Below are 16,914 nucleotides of genomic sequence, written 5' to 3'. Positions count from 1 at the left end.
AGCGTGACACTGACTTGGCCACCACAGTAGTTGAATCCTTACTGCAGCCATTCAAAGACCAGGGCCACAATGTTTGGTTTGACAACTTTTACACATCCCCAGCTCTCATGGTGAAGTTGTTAGAAATGGGAATTAATGCCTGTGGGACATGCAAGGCAAATCGGAAACAGATTCCTGCAGAATATAAAGACGTCAAAAGATGGGAACGCATGACAACTCGTGGGGATATGAGGTGGTGTAGGATTGAGGGGAATATACTTCTAATCCAGTGGAAGGACTCGCATGCCGTCACATGCCTCTCTAATTTCCACAGCGCCAATGACACGACTGAAGTAACTAGGTTTGTAAAACATGGTGGCAACTGGATAAAGGAAGTAGCCCCCCAGCCCACTGTCATCAGTGATTATAACAAAAACATGGGTGGTGTTGATAGGTCAGACCAAATGATAAAATCGTATGACTTCCTACAAAAAACTCATAAGTGGTGGAAGACACTTTTTTTCCACTTCATAGACATTTCCGTAGTAAACAGTTTCATATTGTTTAAGGAATGGCAACTTATGCATGCGGAACCAGGGGATGTGTCTAGACTAATGAACTTGACAGAGATAGATTTCAGAGAAAACCTGGCACGTCAGCTGGGAGGGATCGATATTCAAGCGAGCTTCCCTTTGCATTCACCAAAGCGTTTTGTCCCTCTTTCACCTCCACCATCAGTCCACACAGTCCATGTTCCTATATTGGAAGAGTCCTCTAGGAGATGTTGGCTATGCTATCGGAAACGAAAGGCTGAGCATAAAACCAAAGTAGTTTGTTGTGCACCAGAATGTAATGGCAAGAGACTTTGCTTGGTTCGTGATAGGAACTGTTTTCAGTCTTGGCACTCGGCTGAGTGTGACCAGTTTCGTTAAGCGGCTCAGGTTCCAAATGGAATAGGTAGTGTTGTTGCTGTCTTTTCCCCCTGCCTTTTTTCACCCTCTCTCTTCACAAGTATTGCAGTTGTTAAGTGTTTCTATGTATTTTCTGTTCATGCCATATATTGCACCCTTGCCATTTTTGCACCCACTTCATATTTGCACTAAGCACCTTATTTGTATTTTTATATTGTACATAATAGCTTTTTTATATTGTATTTGACATACCTGTCCCCTTAGTATTAGTTAATTAGACTTTGCACATTTTGTATAGTTAGACTTGTACTTACACCACTTATTTAAGATCTATTCCTACATGTTGAATGTATCAACCTTTCTGCCAAAGTAATTTACTTGTCTGTGCAAACTTTCATGGCAATTAAAACCCTTTCTGATTCATGAACTCCTACACGTTAAAAATGTATTTACTTTAGTCTAGGTAGTTTGAAAGTTTGATTTGGTATGTTTTGTTGTGTTATTCGTTCACCCCACAGTCTAATGTTCAAATGAACTAAAGTGGGGGTTTTTTACACAAATATATATCTCAGTGTTAGTGTCGTGTCATTTCAGATGCAATCTCAATGTATTATTTCAGATGCTCAAAAGAGTATTTGAGGAGTGTTCATGTGAAATGTATCTTGACATTCTAAGGAGCAGTTTCCCAGACATGGATTAAGCATTGTCCCAGTTTTTAAATGAACGTTTTCAGTGGAGATCTTCATTGAATGTTTCTCTTTAGGACGAGGCTTAACCCATGTCTGGGAAACTGGTCCTGGTATGTGAATAACATATTTACCTGCAGGCCTTTGGAAATGTGTTCCCCCTCCTATTTTAAGTATCATCTACACATCAGTCTTTTATGCTGTGGTTCACCCCTGTATAACAGTATGATCATTTATAAAGCAATACAGTGATGCTGTTGATGTATTTTACTTTGGTCAGTAATACGTTTCATCAGTAAGAGATTGAGCAATACAACTAACGATACTTAAGCCTGTATTTGAGTGTAAATTAACAAACCAACATCAAGAAATGTACCTTATGCTCATGGAAAGTATTTTAAATGTTTTATTTTATGCAGCACTGAAATACAGAACAAGCAATGAGAAAAGTTACAAACAAATGAGCTGAATAGGAACATCACAAGTACGGTTTATGACAATAACATCAATATTATACAGATGCAAAATAAAATAAAGACCAGGGGTACAGACCTTTTTAACAAATACCTCAGGGGACAGACAAACGTTTATCAATTTAAAACGAGATTATATAAATCACATTCAGCTCAACCAAAGAAATAATATTGACGTGCCTCAGCAAGCTAAAACGTCATGATTTCGCGCACGCGCAACTAAGGGGGAACAGGGGAACGGAATTCTAACACCGGTGTCATGGCGGATACAAGAGACAAGGGACTGCAAGATTACAGAAAGAAATTGCTTGAACATAAAGAAATTGATGGGCGTCTGAAAGAACGTGAGTAGATGTTGATAATTAAATACATAGTTTGGTCAGGTGCTAGCTTGTGTTGCTCAAACAAAACGTACTAGCTTTTGAAAGACACATCACAACTGCTGCCCAAGAAGACGCTTTGTCATGCAAGCTTTCTAGCATGCAATGCCAGGTGCTGTAGCGACCGTCACCTCTGGCTAATTTACTAAATACAATATCTTACATTTCTGATGTCGTGTATCTTCTCGTGTTGTGGCCAAAGTTGTAGTTTCTTCTTTAATCGATTGTTTACCTATGGTGCTAGCAATGCTGAGCAGTGTAACGTAGCTACACTGCTACTGTCAGTAGCTTGCTAGTAATAATGTAGCCTTCCACAACCTAATCTGATAAAAGAAGTAACAATTTACATTTACTTTACATTTTCTCCCAAGCTAGTTGGCTACCATTGTTTGTGACTATGTTTTTCTATCTACACAGTTCGTGAGCAGTTGAGAGAGCAGACAAAACAATATGAAAAGTCAGAAAACGACCTTAAAGCACTGCAAAGTGTTGGACAGGTAAGCAACTATACCCCCAATACCTTCTGCACTTGCTTGCTGATTGACCTCTTTGTGTTGTTGTCTACATTTAATCATTTAACGTTTTTCCTGTACTGTAGATTGTTGGTGAGGTCCTGAAACAGTTGACTGAGGAGAAATGTAAGTGCTGAAGTAATTGATACTTACAGGAAATCACTGTTGAACTGTAATGTCTGGAAATTAATGTTAGTTAATGTACCAATGTAGCTATGCAATTCTTTCATGTCTGGTAAAAAAAAAAAAGAAGATTATACTAATTGTGTCTGCACATTAACAGTTATTGTCAAAGCAACAAATGGCCCAAGATATGTTGTTGGCTGCAGACGACAGGTAATTACTCGTCGTCATATTGCATGATCTAGAAATGTTTATTCTATTGCCAATAAACTTTAATATTTGGTTAGCAATAAACCTGTCCAATACCCTTTTTGATGCAGCTGGACAAGTCCATGCTGAAACCAGGAACAAGAGTTGCTTTGGACATGACCACTCTGACCATCATGAGGTGAATGGCTCCCCTCCTCAAGTTCCCACATGCAACTAATGTAACTCAGCCTATTCTCAAATACTTTTGGACACTTGCACTTTGACAACTACCTTGGAATGTCTCTACTTCTCAGAACCTCTGACCATAATCGGTACTGGTTATACAGAGTGTGTGATGCCTTATGTCTTCTGACTGTGCCCCTTCAGGTACCTACCCAGAGAGGTTGACCCCCTGGTGTACAACATGTCCCATGAAGACCCAGGAAGTGTCTCCTATTCTGAAATCGGAGGCTTGGCTGAACAGATCAGAGAGCTTCGTGAGGTATGTCCGGATCGCTAGGTATCTAAACAAAGAGAAGAAAAAAAGATGTTGCACGTATTATAATAATAATAATAATAATAATACCGGGGGAGTAATTTTACATCTATGGACAGAGGAGGGAGTACATCTGCTGCTTTGTTTTAGGTGATTGAGCTCCCCCTGACTAACCCTGAGCTGTTCCTGAGGGTCGGCATCATCCCTCCCAAAGGCTGTCTACTCTATGGACCCCCAGGTGAGACGGCCAACTCCTCACAGGTCACCCACCCTGTCCCCCCCCCTGACTCCTCACAGGTCACCCACCCTGTCCCCCTCCCTGACTCCTCACAGGTCACCCACCCTGTCCCCCTCCCTGACTCCTCACAGGTCACCCACCCTGTCCCCCTCCCTGACTCCTCACAGCTCACCCACCCTGGCCCCCTCCCTGACTCCTCACAGCTCACCCACCCTGGCCCCCTCCTTGACTCCTCACAGCTCACCCACCCTGGCCCCCTCCCTGACTCCTCACAGCTCACCCACCCTGGCCCCCTCCTTGACTCCTCACAGCTCACCCACCCTGGCCCCCTCCCTGACTCCTCACAGCTCACCCACCCTGGCCCCCTCCCTGACTCCTCACAGCTCACCCACCCTGGCCCCCTCCCTGACCCCTCACAGCTCACCCACCCTGGGCCCCTCTTTGACTCCTCACAGCTCACCCACCCTGGCCCCCTCCCTGACTCCTCACAGCTCACCCACCCTGGCCCCCTCCCTGACTCCTCACAGCTCACCCACCCTGGCCCCCTCCCTGACTCCTCACAGCTCACCCACCCTGGCCCCCTCCCTGACTCCTCACAGCTCACCCACCCTGGGCCCCTCTTTGACTCCTCACAGTTCCAGCACATTGACATCTCCTAGTCAACCCACAACAGGCTGTAGGGGCTGCACCACTGATTGTTCTGCTAGTTTAATGCAGTGTCATTTTGTTATTTATGTTCATGGTCATCAGGAACCGGAAAAACCCTCCTGGCCAGAGCAGTAGCCAGCCAGCTTGACTGTAACTTTCTTAAGGTGAGACTTTATAGACTTGTAGACTTCTTGAGTATATCAATTGTTATTGCATATCAATGATGACATGCCGTCCACCTCCCCTCTCTCCAGGTGGTGTCCAGCTCTATAGTTGATAAGTACATTGGTGAGAGTGCCAGGCTGATCAGAGAGATGTTCAACTACGCCCGAGACCACCAGCCTTGCATCATCTTCATGGATGAGATCGATGCCATAGGTACAGCCTCAGTGTATAAACCAGTACAATGAGAATATTTTAAGTGTGGTGGTGTCAGTCGACCTTGACGCCTCCCCCTTATTGCTTCTGTAATGTGCGTGTGTAGGCGGTCGTCGTTTCTCTGAGGGGACGTCTGCAGACAGAGAGATTCAGAGGACACTGATGGAGGTGAGGCTCACAGCCGTAACACATACAGTGCCTCCTCATGCTTTGACATCAGCATCATTGACTCATTGGCGAGCCCCCTCAGACTGCTCTGTTGTGCAGCCACTGGTGCCGTGAGTCACTCCCCTGTTGTCCTCCTTAGCTGCTGAACCAGATGGATGGTTTTGACACCCTGCACAGAGTCAAGATGATCATGGCAACCAACCGGCCTGACACGCTGGACCCTGCCCTGCTAAGGCCTGGCAGGCTGGACCGCAAGATCCGTACGTCCCTTCCCTCATCCACCCCCTTCCCTCGTCCACCCACCCACCTCCCTCACCCACCCAGCCACCTCCTTCATCCACCCACCCACCTCCCTCCCTCTCCCTCCTCCCTCCCACCCACCTCCCTCACCCACCTCCCTCACTCACTCACCCACCTCCCTCCCTCATCCACCACCCTCCATTCCTATTTGTTGAAACTTTGCCTTTGAGCTGGCTTGCAACCCTTTTATTTTATGTGTTTTCTTATTTTGCAGACATCGAACTGCCCAATGAGCAGGCTCGTATGGACATTCTGAAGATCCATTCTGGACCAATCACCAAGCATGGAGAAATGGGTCAGTCCAACAGATTTTATTCGAGTGCTGAATGTTTTATAATAAATTGTCATATGCCCTGAGGATGTTTGGATGCAAATCACACTGTTGATTAGAGTAAAACGTCTTTGCAGATTACGAAGCAATAGTTAAGCTGTCAGATGGGTTCAACGGAGCTGATCTGAGGAACGTGTGCACTGAAGCAGGTTGGTATCCATTATAATAGACCTGTATTGTGTGAATTAGCGATGTGATCTCCCATCAAGCATTGACAACCACCACGCCCCTTGTAATCCAGGAATGTTTGCCATCCGCGCCGACCACGAGTATGTAACCCAGGAAGACTTTATGAAGGCGGTCCGAAAGGTGGCGGACTCCAAAAAACTGGAGTCCAAGCTGGACTACAAGCCTTTATGATTCATCTAAACACTGCAAGCAATCTGACAACTTCTGGCTATATGCATGTAAGATATGAGAGGGAACAGGAGAAAATACAGCAGAACTCTTATATTTGAAATGTACAGTGTAACTTGACATACGTGTACAATTGTAGAAATTACAACACTCTACCCTTTGCTGTTGTTTTTTGTATTTTGCTTTGAAAATATATACACAAAAAACATCATCCTCATTAACCCCATTGTATGGTCTTAAACACAGTATGTTAAATCCTGAGGATGAGAAGAGCAAGTCTTTGATGCAAAGGATTTTATTTTGAAGAAACGACAAACAATCAAAATATAGAATTGTCATGTTCTGTCTCTTGTAGTCTGGTGGGAAAAAATATTATAATTTGAATAACTAAAAAAAAAAAAAATGTTTCTCAGTAAAATACTTGTAAATCTATGCCTAAGACTGAAGCACAGAATCAGGCCTGGACCATGTTTATAGTTGCCAATAAACTTTGATATTGTTTGAAAGTGAACGGCTACCGTTTTAACCGTGTATAAGGAGCTTTACTAAATAAAATACTATAGGAAACACGTTTCAGCCATATCTTACATACCTGGGGCTTACAAAAAGCTGACCTGTAAGTGAATTATTATTTAGATGATCATGAGTATTATGACGCTTGCCACCAGATGGCATTGATGGACCTTAGTACATGCTTTGATGACTGCAGGTTCTCACCAATGCTTCATAAAGTCATGTCCACCAGCTTTCTCCTTTGCCAAATGTATTTTTTAAAGTAGTGTGCGTGTTGAGGAAGGGGTTTGAAATTTCAATGCCCAGCTGGGTGTAAATGGCCTTGTAGTATGACAAACTTTTTTTTTTTATTAGAATATGTGACCTTCACATGACCTGGAAAAGATAAAGTAGCCTACTGTAAAATGTGAAATACATTCAAATGTTTGGCATATTTCGACGGATTGTAACATATTTGTTGTGTATCACCAATGACCCGCGTGTCAGCAATCTCAACACGGACAAGAAAAGGTCAAACGTGTTAACTTCTATAAACAACATTTGGTATATTTCTGCGAATTGCTGCACATGTAATTATTCTAGTGATCTACATTCAGTTTGTGCACATTCCGTTTGTGGACAATCTATTATTGGATTACAAGAATAAGCGACTTTTTCCTTCTTTTTCAGCATAGACACATTTTGTCGCCTTAGCGACTATCAATGAACAGTGCTGCAGTATCTTGATTTTCCAATGAAATTGTTCATCTCTGCTACCGTCACTGGGTGCGAAGCACATGTGTTCTGATTGGTCCTTGGTGATTTTACCGCTGCCATTGAAGAATTCGAGCCCGTGAGGAGGAGGTGTGTCTGTAGCGGAACAAGTACACGCCTCTTACATAAATACTCAATACAAGAGAGATTAGACGGACAAATCGCTGAACAATTGTAAAGTCACTGCAGTTGCCAACCAATTTTGTCTTTGCGAAGTCGCTTTTCTTTTCAAGGGACGGGTACTCAGTGTTGGTGGAGAATAAGAACGCAGTTAACCGGATCTCCGACAGATTACTTTGATCATCAGAATTAATTGCAGGTGTGAATTCATGTCTGTGTATTCTCCCCAAATATACTGGTAAGTAGGCAACATGTTACACTTGACTAATGTTCAATATTTGTTTTCAGTCACTTAACTGCAACCATGTAGCCTAATAATTTAGATAAACAATGCATGTAGCCTATAGGCTATGTTGTAATAATTGCATTCAAAGGAGAGTTGCCTAGCTAGTTGTGCAAATTAATGAAGGAAGAGAAGCAAGTCACATTAATTAGCCTACTTAGTTTGCGTGTGTCCGCAACACCCACTTTGTTTCCACAGGCGGTCATAACACCCCATAAAATAGAAAGAAACAAGTTAAGGATGTCTTAAACCAATGTTTCCAATTGGTGTTGTGACAGGTGCAGTTTCATCACTTGTTCCGTGGGCTTGCTTTACGTTAAAAAGGTCACGTTAATTACTACTGTTTCTCTATAACATATAACTATGTAGCCTATAACGATGTTTGTTTTATATGTTAGGTATTTTGAAGGAATTAAAATCCAAAATGAAATGCCAAAATAAATATATCGGCAGAGGGCTGCTATCAGGCTACATTTGTATTAGTGAGGAAATGCCATTCGTCGGCAAATAAGAAACTGAGTCTAACCTGCCAACCGTTTGAAATTGCTTGACCTTTTGTGGCATCAACTCAGTCTGACGCCAAGCTCATGCGTCAGGTGTGGCGCTCGACGCAGTAGAAAGATTGGTTCTCATGAGTCAATTTATGCACGGTTTAAATTCATGCAGTCAGTGCGTCATATCTTTGTGGCCACTAGGTTGTCTCTCGATTCTTCTTTGTAAGCTATTTTCTCAGTTCTGTGAGGACAAATTGTGTACTAAAGACCAGATGTTGAAACCCCAATTGATAGAAAGTACATTCCTTTTGAGAAGGAGGATGTGCAAGCTGTTGATGAGACATTGTTCTGCTTTTGTGTTTTTCTAACCTCTGCCAGTCTGTTCTCAGCCAGGAAGTATAGGCCCAACCTCCATCTTCACTGTAAAACCACAAACCTGCTCTCCCTGTGCTGTTCTTATCTCTACAGAAGCGTGGCTTCTAAGATGCTATAAGGGGAACCCTTTTGCATGTTGAGAGCCACATTATAGTCTATAATAGTGTGCCTCAAAGTAGATTTGTCAAACTGACTGGTTACCTCAAAGGTCACATCAAAAACTGCTCCCGAGCGAGCCTGTAGCAAGATATGCATCAACAGTCAGTTAACCCTAACCAGGGATAACGTTTTGGTTCTCCTTTCATGTAGGTTAGGATAAGGGGGTGTAGTCTAATCTTCTTATTCAACATCTGTAGGAGGGGGGGGGGGGGGACACTGCTCCCCTTAGTTTTATGGCCATGAGCCAACCGTTCTATTACAGTTCTGGGTGCTGACATGGCACCCACCCTCTACACACCTCCTGGTTGTGTGCGACTTGGCATCCTCAGAAGCTCAGTGTTGGTATGGAATGTCAGAGCCTTGGCTTTGTCGCCGTGCCGAGATTTACGATGCCCGTAGTGAGAACCGGGAGAGGAGGATGGGGTGGGTGGGGGGGTGTCTCCCAGTCTAGCGCTTGGTGTCACATTGGGAGTTCAAAGTTGCGACTCTTTTGGTTCCTGTCAACACAGAGGACCTGGTTGGAGCTGGGTCTGTTTAGAACGTTGCTGGGCTCTGGTTGCAGCTTGTTTGATATGTCAGCTTCTAGTAAAAGTTGAATGAACAAATAGGGCAATTGCTTAGTGATACACAAATAAAGAGGACAAGACTAAATGGAACAGTTCTTTAAACGGTTTGTTTTGTAATGCGTAATTAAGGGAGATTAGTAAGTGCAAGCTGCTCTTTCCATAATGGTGATGAGGTCATTAAGGTTGATTTGTACTTGATGTGCACTTTTCCACTCTTGAGACAAGACCTATTCCGGTGACCTCTGTTCCCGATAATTAGCCATATCCCATCTCTGAGGAATCCACCTCAAAATCCAAGTAATCCCACCGTGTCTTCAGTCATAGATCAATGGCATCAATCTCATCATCTCTCTGGCCCTTGTGCTAAACACCCCCCACACGTACACACCCAAGCACGTGCACACAGACCCTTTAAAATCACATGACTTTCGGGACACTTATACCAGCTCGAGGCACAGATTAGTCTTGTCTGGCTCTTGGGTTCTATGGATGGGTCAGGATTAGTGTTTGTTTGCCCATGAAAAACGTGTCTGGCATCCATGTCTTGACCGAGCTAGAGCATCCTGGTGAGGCAGGTGGGAAGAAGCATCTCTAGGTGGAGGACGGCCTCATGATGATGGCAGGTTCATGATCACGTGGTACGTGATTGTGTTGTGGGTCCTCGGCAGTTTTCACACTGCATCCCAGACAGGATATGGAGATGTCTGCTGCTGAAACCTGTGGCCTATTTGTGTTGTGTACCGTTTGCCTTCTCTTACACGTGGTTCACACTGTTGCTTGGTTTTTTCCCGGACCTTGTCTGAACAGGGCAGACGTTCTCCAATGTTTGGTGCTACTTACTGATGGGCTACTGCAGTGAAACGGGTTCAGAGTGTGCTTTTTTTTCAACTTTTATGTATTTTCGGGCATGTTAAAAACCCATTCACGGCCATTTTGAAAATGTGTAAAGTCATACATGGGGATTGCGTCAAATTTATGCACAGTCCGTAAAATTACAGTGGAGCGTTAACCCGTCTTAAGTCTGTCAGTTTCTTATTTTCCTGTGGTCCCAAAGTTCACCTAAGCCGGGGGTCAGTTGGTTCTACAGAACGCTTAGCATGACTGCCAAATAGGATGGGGAGGGAAGAGTTAGGTTTGAGAAAGGTCTGCCACATTGTGTATCCTCGTCCTGGCCTCCCTTCTTCTCCCTGTAATGGATCTGAGTGGTATGCAAGTCCTCTCCCAGGGTGAACTGTTACTTGGACTCTCCAACTTCCTTCTCATTGTGCCCTTTTTATTAGGCCGCTGTTCTGTTATTCTTAGCCGAGCAGGATGTTTATACGATCTCAGAGCAGAAATATGACTGGCAAGGCCTAAGTGTTTATCCTTCTCCTACTCCACTGCTCTGGTCTGTCCTGTCCCCCGTACACTGCGTCTTCCGTCTCTGTGGATGAAAGAAGTTTAAGAGCAGCGCTGCTGAAATGAACCTTTCCATCGCTGAAGCCTGCATATCCTCTTGGTCAACTTTTTTATTTTTAGATCCCCGGCCATTGTTATGTCCACCCATGCTTGTCCTTACAAAAAAAAAAAAGATTCAAGAGTTATGTTTTTGTAGTGTTCTACTGCATTCCAAATGCCATTACTGAGAACCTCAAGGCCCTCCTAGTCCTGTATGACAGTCAATCGGACAAGTGGTATGTGACTTGGAAATGGAAAACATTGATTTTCAGCGGATGGTCATCATCGCTCCAGGGTGTGGCAGTATGTTGTGGCATGTATTGATCCATCGCCACATCATCTCTTACTCCCCCCCCCCCCCCATTTTAAACCGATCTTTAAATTTTTTATTGTAAGTAAATCAGTGTACTATAATGTAATAAATCATTAAGATCTTATCCTAAAGAATGTACACCAGCCCAAGTGCACTGTTTTGATAGCATTAGGCCACAAGAACCTCTTGAGATAAGTGACGTGTTGGAAAATGGAGCCCTGGGGCTTTAAATGCAATTATTGGACTGACAGCAATTTAAAGATTGAATCTGCTGTTTAATCCCTATAGATCAGACTGATGCTGAGCTTCTATTGCTTTCTAGTCTCACTCTCTCAAGCTGAAAAGAATCTGAATGTTGTTTTAGGAGTTTTCTACCACACACACACACACACACACACATATAATGTATGCCAACATGATGCAGATTTGCCACTGTCATTTGCTTCATAAAGGGACTCTCACTGCCTTTTGTTTAGAACTGAACTTCTGATCTAAGACTCAGCAATACGTTGCCAAAAATAAGCTATGGCAAACTTTTTATAATAAGACATTACGTAGAGGTGGGTTTAAGCCTTAAGCCTGGGATTGACTTGAGAAAAGTCAAACATCATGAGTTGCGTATTGAAAGCTTGTACTTTCACAATTTGTGTCTCAACTCGGTGTGTTGCAGTTTTTTTGCCAGTGTGTCAACATTGCTTACCATGCAGCTTTCGTTTTTAGAGATATCAACTAAATGTTTTTGTTCATTCAAGTTACTCCTCCTAGCCAGGCCAGTGTGCCACAGTGACCACAGGGCCTGTGGACACACTGACCACCATGCCATCACGCTTGAAATAGTGTGAGAATCTTGCTGCCATCTTGGTTCTCAGATCTGTGGCCCCAAGAATAGTCTGTCTTCCTCCTATAGCACATTTGACACCAGTCATCCCTCAGAAGTGCTGTGACTGGAAAGCAGCATTCCAAAAAGCATAAATAAACCTCTCTTTACTCAAGCTAAAATGGAAACTTCTGTGAAACTTTCAATAGTGTTTAGGTTTCAGATGAAAGGGCAATGCACGCCCGCCCACTGCACACTTTCACAATGACTTTGTCTTTATGGAAGGCACCAAAACAATTCATCCTGAGTCAAAACGAGGCTAACTACTGTAACATTAACCACAACGCCTCAGCTCGCACGGTTTTGCAGTGCACGCCATGTTGCGCTGCATTCCATTTCAGTGGTCACGTTTCTCTAAACAATTGGCCTTACATTTTACAGACAGACCCAGACTGATAACTAAGGGTCTACATCGCCTCAGTGGAACATATCTTGCTTGTCTGATTCTCGCATCACCACCTACACCTCAAAAGGTATACTCTTGGTAACTCCCCGACTGCAGGAAAGCAGATCTAGATAGTTGTGAACTAGATGTCAAAAATTCCACTCTCTGTTCCATTATTCTGTAATGCAGAAGCTTCCTACCAATGAAGTGTGTGTGTGTTAACCTTCAGTGTCTCCTGCAGCCCAGTGTTTGTGCCCAGGAGAGACATGACTGAGGTAATGATCACCAGCACCCCCATGGAGGACATGAGGCTCAGCCCCAGCAAGGATCGTCTCACCTTCCAGGTAGGACACACTCAGTCCCTGCCTCCATTCCAAGGCCAACTAGTCCCAACCCAAGTCATCTGTGCCCAGATGGTGTACAGGGAACTCTTTAGTTCCCATCTAAACCACCCGTTCCCATACCTAGCATACATCCACTCTGACATCCTTATTGGGGTAAGAACTATCCTGCCATGCTTTAGGGAGCTGATGGAGGGAGAGGGGGATGTAAACTAGACCCAGAGGGAGGAGGTAGACTTCCTCTTCCTGTCATGGTTTGCACCCCAGCTGTGGATCACAGGAGAAGGAAGGAAGGAAGGGATGGAAAGACTCAGAGGAAAATGTGGTCTGCATGCTACTTCGAACCCCCATCCCCATTTACACTACTGCTCTGCTAGCCCAACTTTCGTCTGTCTCTTCCCCCATGGCCTGACTGGGATGGTAGTGGTTAGGCGTCCCCCCCCCCCTCTTATACTGGTGGCTATGGATCTACCATCCACAGTGACACCAGCTGCAAGGCACACATCTTTGATAGGGAGGGGGGGAGGGGCTAGTTTGCTCCTCCATCTTCAAATGGACAGTGGGACCCTCGTACAGTCAGTTAGGAAAGGTAGCTTTTGCCTAACCCTCTACTGAAGTCAGTCAAAACGGACACAATTCCCTCCCCCCTTTCTCCTCTTTTTCTCTCCCTCCACTCCCGCCCCTACAACCCAAAATAGCCGTCGCTGTGCATCGCTGGTGATGTGTCGCGGTTTCCCGGCCCCTGGAAGTGAAGCTGTGGCATGTGTGAGCTGGGGGTCCACAGGCAAGGTCACTCGTTAGCCAACTCCCCTCGGTGCTGACGCACAGCTGACTTCAGCAGCGCATGCAGGGAGACGCAGACACTAAAGCTGTCGACACGCACACAAGGCGTTCAGATGGGGGCACACATGCCCACACGCAGAATCTCAGATATCCCATTCTAACAGGAACCGTGTCTCACACGAACACACACACAATCATGCTGCACACGCTCTTGCACACTCGTCACCCGTAGCTCAGATACTCTCATGGTCATATACACAGCTGTTTTCAGGAGGTGCAAATTCACAGCCACAAATGTGGGCGTGTGTGTGTGTGTGTGTGTGTGTGTGTGCGCACGCACAGTCAGTCTGACACTTCCTCGCTCAAGGTTTTGTCATTCCTTCCCCCCCCCCCCCTCATCCCTAATGTATGACACTCAGGGAGATTTGGACACAGCTGGATCCTTTCTCTCTCTGTCTCCTCCTTCTCACTCGGCCCCGTCTAATGCTTTCTTTCCACTGGGATTTTTGCCCAGACAAGCGACATCACTTTCCCCCGTCCAGTGTCTCCAAGTGAAATATGCAGGTCTAAAAATATTCTTCCACTTTATCCAAACAGCATTTTTTATTTTTTTTATTTTATATAAATGCTGTTCTTGGACATGGAGTTCTTCCCCTGGGCCCTTTTCTACCTCGATCTCCGAACCAGAGGGAGACTGCGACTGGTGACTAATCACAGCAGCCTGGTCTGTGTTCACTGCTCTTTCAGTCTCTCTCACGGGAGTTAATTTTCTGATCCAGACATGCAGATCTTCAGGCCAGGCCTGACTGCAAGACACAGCTTGTGACTTTCTCATGACCCTCATTTCTGATTCTGCATAAAAAGCAAGAGAAACTCGGGTGTTGGTGACTGAAGTGTCACTTAAAAGTGTTGATTTGCATGCCAGCATTTTAATTGCATAAATCCTGTCACTTTCGGTCACATCAATGTTTTTGTTCTACATTGACTACAGGTGTGTGTGTCCTTTTATTCAATCAGCCACCCAGAGCTTCATAGATTTGTTTCTGTGTCCGTCCCCCCCTAGATATTCCCAGACCCTTCTGACTTTGAGCGCTGCTGTAAACTGAAGGACCGTCTGCCGTCCATTGTGGTGGAGCCCACGGAGGGAGAGGTGGAGAGCGGGGAGCTGAGGTGGCCTCCGGAGGAGTTCCTCGTCAGCGATGGAGAGGAGGAGGAAAGCAGCGGCACAAATCCAAATGTACAGCCAGTGCAGAATACTCAGCATTAGAAGCCCAGCAGCAACTTCCTTCCTCCGCTCTTCATTTTCCCCTTCACACACACTTACACACACACATATATATATATATATATATATATATATATCACACACACACACACCAAGGCTGTACATCACTTCCCTACAAAACTGATTGCTCACTTTACACTCTTATTGACTTTGACACCAAAGCATAATTTACTCAAGCATCTAGCCAATTCACACATGCAATGACACTCCACACCTGCAAACAGGATTGTGAAACCACAATCCTAATAAGTTCCTTGAGAACCACATGCATCCATCTACACTTTGGTATGAAGATGCACACGCTTAAATCCAGCATTGTCCACTGATTGACCACCCCCTTTTTGTTTTACAATGGAGGTGCAATCTGACTGATGGTTGAAGGCCACATGGACAGCTCTATGGCTGGTGCCATAACCCCAGATACTTCTTGTATACCCATATGCGACTGCTGTAGTGTTGCCCACACATGCATTTGTTGTCCATACCTGTGTGTAGTACATTCATTTAAATGTCATATGTATGACTGATTGCTGTCAATGCATCCCTGTCTGTCTACAGAAGTTAGTGTTTGTGCGCATGTCAAGGGTTTTTCTACTTTTCTTTTTTTTCATCATGGTGCATTGTGATGAGTACTTTTTGAAGAGTTTCCGTGAAATGACAAGGAGGCAGTTGGTCAGGCAAGACAGACAGGAAGAAACAAAGCCTTGTGGACAGGAGTAACTGATTTAACACGAGGGGTGGAGTATAGGGTAGAGTATTGGAAAATAAACAACTTTGATGTGGTGTTAATTCCTAACAGCGATGGTGGCTGTGACGAATTGGCGTCAAAGCTGGTTCTGCACTGAAGCACTCGTGTGCTTTTTCTTTCTCCCCCTTTGCTCATCCTTTTCACACTCACAGCCTTAGCAAGGACAGAACAAGTACAGCTACTTCAGATGACAATTACTGGATAGAGAGGAGGACTGGGTTGGTGATGACCAACAAAATAATGGATGTAGACCTGATGGAAGGCTGTGTAAATAACTGTTTTACCTCAGAGACCAATACCTGAGGCCTTGTAGCGTGTCGTCACATCTGAACTCCCAATTTTTCACTGGCGGTAGTCTTCCTAATTTTTAAATCAGATGGTGTCAATTACGTGTTTAGGTTGTATGACAACACGTCAGGATCAATGAGCTAGACAGCTAATGCTTTGTAGCTAACAGTTATCTATCTTCTGATATTAAAGAATGCCCCTGTAATGTTTGTCTTGCTTATAACCCCAGGGAGTTGGTTGCCTGGCTTACTGATCCTGCTTTAAGCGATGCCATTGGGTTTCTACTGTATGCAATTTTGAGGAAAGTGTTTGTTCATATTTTTTCAACATACCCAACCTGTCTTTATGGAAGTTGTAAATTGTCACAGGAGTGTTCCTTATTGATGGGGTAGTCAGTTATACATGTGTAAAATTATTTTTGTTCTATTTACTGTATATAAACTTGTCAGCAGTGTTTCTTTGTATTGTAGTGTTTTGGATGGCATTAGGGCTCTGTACGGAACATCTTTCTGCTGTCCCTCACTGATCCTGTGTTGTTTTTGTAAAGCTCAGGGAGAAAAGCCGCCGTTATCACTCATTTTGTTTTGTATTTACATCACTTTCTCTGTGAAACGTGCAGAGCTTGTAAATAAACATTTGAATTTGCTTTCCTGTTTGTTTGATTTCAGTATGTCAAGAATCAGTCCAATGGTTGATTAGGATACACTGTTAAGGTAAAACGCTGATGACAAATACATTTTTTTTGGGGGGGGGGTACCCCTATAGCACAACGTAAGTTGTTTTTAAGAGACTTGCTATACTGTTTCCTTTCATTTTCTCTTTGGTGAAACCTCCCCTTTCTTCAGCCCCCTCACCTGCATGTTGTGGTTAACTTGTTACTTCCTGCCTAGCATCTCTGCTTAGTTCTCATCTGTTGCATATAGCTTGCCTACAGCTTCCCTTTTCCTTCACTGCTCTATGCTGCTGTCTGTCTGAATAGATTAAATATAGCAGCGAGTGCAGAGGACCGCATGCTTCTTCCTGTG

The 16,914-nt window shown here is 44.3% G+C and overlaps 2 protein-coding genes across 4 annotated transcripts; both read left to right on the top strand.

Moving 5' to 3' along the window:
• The first annotated feature begins 2,259 nt into the window (after nucleotides 1–2,259).
• Nucleotides 2,260–6,680, top strand: LOC146299685 (26S proteasome regulatory subunit 10B-like). Its single transcript, XM_084675319.1, has 14 exons — nucleotides 2,260–2,393; nucleotides 2,847–2,926; nucleotides 3,028–3,067; nucleotides 3,225–3,277; nucleotides 3,385–3,452; nucleotides 3,641–3,755; nucleotides 3,900–3,987; nucleotides 4,738–4,799; nucleotides 4,890–5,013; nucleotides 5,120–5,181; nucleotides 5,321–5,441; nucleotides 5,696–5,776; nucleotides 5,890–5,961; nucleotides 6,054–6,680. Exons 1-14 carry the CDS (start codon nucleotides 2,309–2,311, stop codon nucleotides 6,170–6,172), a joined length of 1,170 nt encoding a protein of 389 aa, XP_084531445.1. The 5' UTR covers nucleotides 2,260–2,308; the 3' UTR covers nucleotides 6,173–6,680.
• Nucleotides 6,681–7,525: 845 nt separating this feature from the next.
• Nucleotides 7,526–16,535, top strand: lbh (LBH regulator of WNT signaling pathway). 3 transcript variants are annotated; one of them, XM_084675322.1, is made up of 4 exons: nucleotides 7,531–7,793; nucleotides 12,441–12,532; nucleotides 12,686–12,788; nucleotides 14,632–16,535. In XM_084675322.1, exons 3-4 carry the CDS (start codon nucleotides 12,711–12,713, stop codon nucleotides 14,833–14,835), a joined length of 282 nt encoding a protein of 93 aa, XP_084531448.1. In that variant the 5' UTR covers nucleotides 7,531–7,793; nucleotides 12,441–12,532; nucleotides 12,686–12,710; the 3' UTR covers nucleotides 14,836–16,535. The 3 variants fall into 3 exon arrangements, with proteins under 3 accessions (XP_084531446.1, XP_084531448.1, XP_084531447.1); XM_084675320.1 differs by lacking the exon at nucleotides 12,441–12,532 and having other exon boundaries at nucleotides 7,526–7,793; nucleotides 12,674–12,788; XM_084675321.1 differs by lacking the exon at nucleotides 12,441–12,532 and having other exon boundaries at nucleotides 7,534–7,793.
• The last annotated feature ends 379 nt before the right edge of the window (nucleotides 16,536–16,914 follow it).

Source organism: Hypomesus nipponensis, chromosome 3 (assembly GCF_054491055.1).
Source record: "Hypomesus nipponensis isolate SF chromosome 3, ASM5449105v1, whole genome shotgun sequence".
NCBI classification, from domain to species: Eukaryota; Metazoa; Chordata; class Actinopteri; order Osmeriformes; family Osmeridae; genus Hypomesus; species Hypomesus nipponensis.
The sequence above is the reverse complement of the archived record's forward strand: the minus strand, read 5'-3'. Positions and strand labels throughout refer to the sequence as shown.